Source organism: Pangasianodon hypophthalmus, chromosome 26 (genome assembly GCF_027358585.1).
Source record: "Pangasianodon hypophthalmus isolate fPanHyp1 chromosome 26, fPanHyp1.pri, whole genome shotgun sequence".
NCBI lineage: Eukaryota > Metazoa > Chordata > Actinopteri > Siluriformes > Pangasiidae > Pangasianodon > Pangasianodon hypophthalmus.
Genome location: NC_069735.1, coordinates 13544315 through 13550763, shown reverse-complemented (window position 1 = coordinate 13550763; position 6449 = coordinate 13544315). Strand labels below are relative to the sequence as shown.

The window sequence follows — 6449 nt, the reverse complement described above, 5'->3', positions numbered from 1 at the left end:
CGTCTGATTTGCCCACGCTGCTGAGGGAAAACGTGACCCATCAGCCTTTGATGAGTCAAGTACTCCTACAGTGAGGAGCGAAACACACACTCAGGCACTATCTCTCATGCGCACACACACACACACACACACAAACCAACCCACACAGCTTATGACATCTTTATGCCACTCACCAAAAGAACACATGGGTGATGTACACAGAGCAATTTCAAAACCAAGATGTCAATTATTTTTATGACTTGTAGGTGACAGTATCTTTTTCTACAAGGGAAACCATTTCTCATTCCACAAAAATAAATTTTAATTCCCCACTCACCGGCATCACACATCAAATAAAGACACGACAGCTGAAGTAACATTGATTTCAAGGTTTCTTTTGAAATTTCAACCAAAGGAAATGCGTTTTCTTCTTTTTTTTTTCTCCCTGTTTAAGAGACGATGACACTTCCACATCACTCGACAGAACGCTCCACTTGTGTCGAGTGTTAAGAGATTGAGAATGACGATCAAACCATAATGGCGCTGTTCACAGTGAGCAGTGGTTGCCTTTAATAATCACGAGCGTGTGTGCAATTATCTCCTTCTGAGCTGCGTTTCTGATCAATCCTAAATATTGTTACAGATTTATTCCTTACCTTCTTATCGCTATCTAATTAAACTGACTGGTAGCTGAGCAAGGAAGCAATCACTCTAGGGCTGCAATTACAGCTGTAATTACCCTTGCGATTGGGATGAAAGCCAAATAGCTCCGACTGATTAGCATACACAGATCATACAATACGCTGGGATCAAAGAGAACCCGGCTCTTGATTGGTTAAAATAGAAGGGGAAGTTTGAATGGAGTTCACAGGAACAGTGAAATACTGGGAAGCGTACTGTTATAGCATTCTGAGCACATGTTTGGGCAACTCATTGGTCACTTACACATAAATACAGACACGTACACTTAACACAGTAACATTTGACATGGATACAAGTGAAATTTTCTGCAGGGCGAAGCAGCACTTGGAGGAGTTCACACATTCCAGTCACTCATAGTTTTACACAAGGGAGCTAGAAAACTAGAAGTCCTTTCTATTCATTTCTTATTTCTTTCCATTGCTTCACTCATCTTTCTTTTATCCAAAATACTTAGTCAAGCGCTGTGAATTCACAATGAGACTTGGCCGACTGGATTCAAAGTATTATTCAGGACACGTTTGAGTGTTTACGTCTAGTATCGAAACACTCCAAATACCGTATTCACAATTTATAAAATTCAAACATTTCCTCTCAACAGTTCCATGATAAGAGAACGACTAAATGGTGAAAAAAAAGGAGAAACAGAACACTACAGCTGTTAGTAGATTGCTCAGACACTACAATCACATTTTTCTAACACATCACAGTCACCAAAGATAGACAAAATAATAATAACAAAAGAAAAATAAAATCCTAGCAGGAAAGAGTAGGTAGGCCCAGGTGAAGTACCTGCATTGGGAAAAGCTACCGAGACGCTACTCAGAATTTCAGGGTGGAAAACTGAAAAATGAAGCTTTATCAAATAACTGTTTCCCCCGCTGTAGCCTTCTGGCTGTGCATCTGCAGTGTTTTCAATTGCACTCGGTTGGTTTCCATCATTAAGTGTTAGAGCATTTTTGATTTAGCAGCGAGAAAAGGACCACACAGGAACAGGGGAATTCACTGAAGACAGCACAAGACGAGATTTTTTCCCCTGAAGCAGGAGGAAATGAAAACAGAGAGGCAGAGCGTTGTCCATTTTGGACATTTTTTTTTTTTGAGGCAGTACATGACCATAATCCACAGGTCAAGTTGATTGTTTTTTGTTTTGTTTTGTTTTGTTTTTTACAGTAATTTAAAAGCCACCGCTTGCAGCTTGGCAAATCAGTAGAACTTGTTATTGCATTGATTCTGGTTCTTAGCATTAATGTTATAAAAGTTCTCATAGTGCAGAATCACAACACTGGGCTTGGAAATGGTATACTTTTTGTCCTTTTTGAGAAATATTTACCTTCAGACAGAAGAATCAATCTCCAGGGATTGCTACAAAGGAAGAAGTAATAACTTCTTCCTCTATAATGCAATATACCAGGTATGAGACAAAGTGCAAAATGAAACTGCCAGCAAATGAACCTTTGTCATTGTAATCATGACTCAAATGCTCATCAGGAAGATGTTCAGATGTTCCTCAAGGTTCTTCAGGCTTTCTGAAGACCCACCATCGCACAGCTCTTGGTCCACAGCTTTTCCTGCAGCTGTTTATCATAGGAGCTTGCTGAGGAGATCTTCTTCTGGCCGTTGTATAGGTACAGGCCACCGAGCCCCTCCAGCTCAGAGGTGGTGGCTGCGTAAACGCCCGTGGACGCTCCTTCAGCCGGAGTCTGTACGAGTGAAGCACAGGAGAAAGAGACACCCTGAAGGTTACATTTCAAAAGGCAGGTTTTTTTAAAAGCTTTCACTGAAAATAACACCACAGATGTGAGCATTCTTCAAATATTGAAATTAAGATGAAATCCAATTAGGTAAAGAAGAAAAATGGATGTGGTTTGAGCATACTCATGAACTACACAAACCATTAAAAAGCTTTCTAGAGCTTTTAAAGTGCTGCTTATTTTTATTCTAACAGCAAAATGATTTGGCAGTTACTTTAGTGAAAATGTGTCTGATAGATTTGAGGTAAAGTGCTTTATTCGAACAGAAATGCACCTTTTCAATACTTTCCTGCCATTATACACTCTATACCTAATTTTATACAATAATTTAGTGTTCCACAATCAGTGATAAAAAGAAACCTTTTAAAAAACAAAAATTTTGGCAAGTAATCCAAAAGTGTGCACACACACATACACACACACACACACACACACACACACACACACATACTGTATATATGTAGTGGAGAAAATTACCTCGCTAGCTAAATTTGTTGCAATATTTAGCAAGGTTAAATGAGATCTAATGTGATACTGTGGTGGTGTAATGTGGTGTTGCAAATAGCTACAGTGTATTATAGGAAAGTGGCCGTGCTGTTATAGGAAAATACTCCACACCGGGGTGGTGTGACATGAAGCAGAGGGCCATTACCACCCTGAAGTTGATTATTTTCCTATAACAACACACTCCATAGTGTTATTCCTTTTACACTCAGCAACGATTACAATTCTTAATTTAATACACATCATAATTTTAAATAATTTATCGTTACATTGAATGTTGTGGAACATCTATGAGACTTATCACCTACATAATAGCAGCTAGAAATAGTCGTCAGAGCTGCTGTTATAGAGAATTAATCCACACTTTACCTTCTGATTTGAGAATTCAAGGTAGTGATGTTGAATTTTCAGTTCTGATTGGTCAAAAGGTGTTGATTAATTTTCTATAAGAGCAGATCTCACAGGAGGATCTCTGGCTGCAAGGTAAATTACCGGTCTATATTAAGGTACTTGTTCTACTACGTTATTGTTTCCATAGTAACATCTTACACAGGGACCTTTTTGGCATACACTTCATATAAACAGATTGAAAATTCTGTGTAATCATAGTTATGGTGAGTTCTTCTAGGAGGAGACATTTGTTTTTGGAAGGATTCTCCAGTGTCAGCTTTTTTTAAGTTATCCTCCATGTGAGAGTGTGCAGGAGTTTGTGTTTTGTGCTTGAGGGAACGACTATTTAAGCTGCTATAACAGGAACATTAAATGTTTCAGGGACATTAAACATAAATATCTCAGAATTAAAATTATATCATGTTTTCATCACAATACAACTTTAAGAGAAGCAATATTAAAACGATTTCTTTTATATGTGTGTAGAGTAAGATCTCTCTAGTTTCACCCCGAACCCGATGAGATTGCTATGCAGGTGGTCAGTCAGTTCAGGCGGATCAATTATGGAAGCAGCTCAGCGTTGTGGAACGCCTGTGGCATGGCATGTGCTTCAAAAAGCCAGCCCTGAGGCTGGGCGACCGCGGCCGAGCAATTTCCTCTCTCCTGCCTTCCACTTCCCCATTTGAGGGAATTTGGATTAGGGTCAGTGAGCCTTTACAAAAACTTTCGCTTGGCCAAGTGGAATCAATATTCCAAACAAAAGAGAAAGAAAAGCCTCTTCTGAGGTGGCAGTCACCACACACACCTGCAGAGGTTGCACGCCTCGTAAGAACTAGCTGCTAAAAAGACTCGGGTAAGGGAACTGTTGCATAAATCAATACTGCACCCTAAAGTCCAGCAGAGATGCACCTTATTTACAGCCCAAAGATGTTTTCCTGCTGTGTTCTCCAGGAATCATGACCAAGCGTGACTGGAAAGCTCTGAGATAACAGTCTATTAGCATTGTTTCCTGGTGACTTGACTAATTTCAAATGCTGAGAGAGACACAGACAGAGAAACAGAGAGAGGTAGAGAGAGAGGCAGGGAGAGAGGTAGAGAGAGAGGTAGAGAGAGAGGCAGGGAGAGAGGCAGGGAGAGAAGTGGCGAGAAAATGAGAAAAACAGAGACAGACACTGAGACACAGAGAAAGTCAGAGACAGAGAGTGAAACACAGAGAAAGACAGAGAGAACAACGGAGAGAGTCACAGAGAGAGAGAGAGAGAGAGAGAGAGATACACAGTGAGACAGTCAGACAGAGTGATGCAGAGAGATAGAGAGAGTGAAAGACAGAGAGCAAGACAGAGATTGAGACAGAGAGAACCAGAGAGACATAGAGAGAGATAAAGACACAGACAGTGAAAGACACAGAAAGAGGAATAATCAGAGAGAAAGACAGACAGAGAGAGAGAGTTTTGGGTAATAAAGAATGGAAGGAAATCATGATTAGGATTCAAAGAGCGCTAAATACAGCACAGTGCTTCTTATTTTAAATCTCTTTAAATTTTAGAACACTAACTGATCCAGACACCAAATCTTAGGAACAGTACGCGCACCAAGTGAACGTCTGGCTAAATCGATGTGCAGCCGCAATGCAATACTATCCACGGTGTGTTTTTTTTTAGTGCCGTTCACAAGGTCAGCGTGAATGTGGACTGTAAAAAAATAAAAAAGTTCTCTCATTTAAATGCTCAGTGGTCATAATTTAACTCTTTAGACTCCAAGGTCCAGACTTGGTTGGCACTCTGCTAAATACCTGTCCTACTTCACTCTAGTTACTGTATAATTCATAACGAACTTAATAATAACCCAAATGACTCAACAATGTTACATAAACCCAAGACATGTCTCGTTTTCTCTCCGTTTCGCTCTTTCTCTCTCTACTTTTTTGGCAGAAAAGGCTGTCAGTGACTGAGACAGTGCTAAAAATAGAACTTTGGAATCTCATTCAGAAAATAGAAAATGTTCCACAAAACTAGTTATAACTCAGAGCTTCTCATTAAAGGTGCTGTGTCTGGGTTTTATTGTTTTAACATCTGGATAATCTGTCAGAAATCCCCTCACCCCATCCAGCACCTTTTTTCTCCCCCTGATGCCTTTCAAAATAATTTCCTGATGCGCGTCCCTAATTTCTTTGTCTATCCAATCGTGAAATGATCCCTGATGCTTCCATCCATTATTCATGATCGTGCTGCTTGGTGAGTTTTTAAGGTGCATACCTTCTAGCATAGCATGACGTGTTTGAAGAGCCAGAAATGAATGAACAGATGGGAAATGTACGTCAATAAACAATCTGGGACTCATTTGGATCTTCAAAAGCTTGTAGTTTACAATTGCGTACAAGTGTACAATTATATCAGCACTGGACTAATGTTTTGATATGACTGATATTTCAATATTTGTCACATTTACTGGATTCCAGAAAATACCAGAAGAACTTAAACAAGTGTGATTAAAGTAATAACACTGAACTCATATAGCTATCAGACTGAGTCACAGAGGCCACGCCTCCTTTCCTGAGACTGAGTCACAGAGGCCACACCTCCTTTAGTGGGACTAAGTCACAGAGGCCACACCTCCTTTAGTGGGACTAAGTCACAGAGGCCACACCTCCTTTAGAGGGACTTTATGAAATGCCCATGTGTTGAATCAATGAATCCTATTAGAGTTTCTTTTTGAATTGCTGATTCTTTACACCCCTGATTCCATAAATCTGGAGGTTTTGTAATATTTACACTGTGATGCTCAGACATATAAAGCTTAGAAACGACCTCCCAGATAATATGTGACAGCTTTGACCCCTTCTCCTCCACGTGAGCCATGTGCGTGAAAAGGAATATCACCATGGCAATGAACATCCCAATGAATCAATATCGGCACTCATCATCTCGACAAGAGCAGGAGTTTCACGGAAATTAAATTCAGATGAGAAAGATAAGTGTGATTTTTTTTTATCTGAAGGCCACTAGAACGACTGGCAGCTTACTAGCCACTCTGAAGGGTCCTTTCATGTCAGCATAATCACCTCAGTGTTACCTATTTTGAAAACAGGCTTCATAATATGCATGAAGAAACTAATAATAATCA

General features: G+C 39.9%; 1 protein-coding gene across 4 annotated transcripts in view; it reads right to left on the bottom strand.

Annotated features, from left to right (window-relative positions):
- Positions 1-276: 276 nt before the first annotated feature.
- The window catches only part of dhrsx (dehydrogenase/reductase (SDR family) X-linked), a 40936-nt gene continuing 34763 nt past the window's right edge, over positions 277-6449 (bottom strand). For all 4 annotated transcript variants that reach the window (XM_026932368.3, XM_053230048.1, XM_026932367.3 and 1 more), the window contains one exon: positions 277-2381. In XM_026932368.3, coding sequence (XP_026788169.1) covers positions 2199-2381 — 183 coding nt within the window. In that variant the 3' untranslated portion in view covers positions 277-2198. The remainder of the gene's footprint in view (positions 2382-6449) is intronic.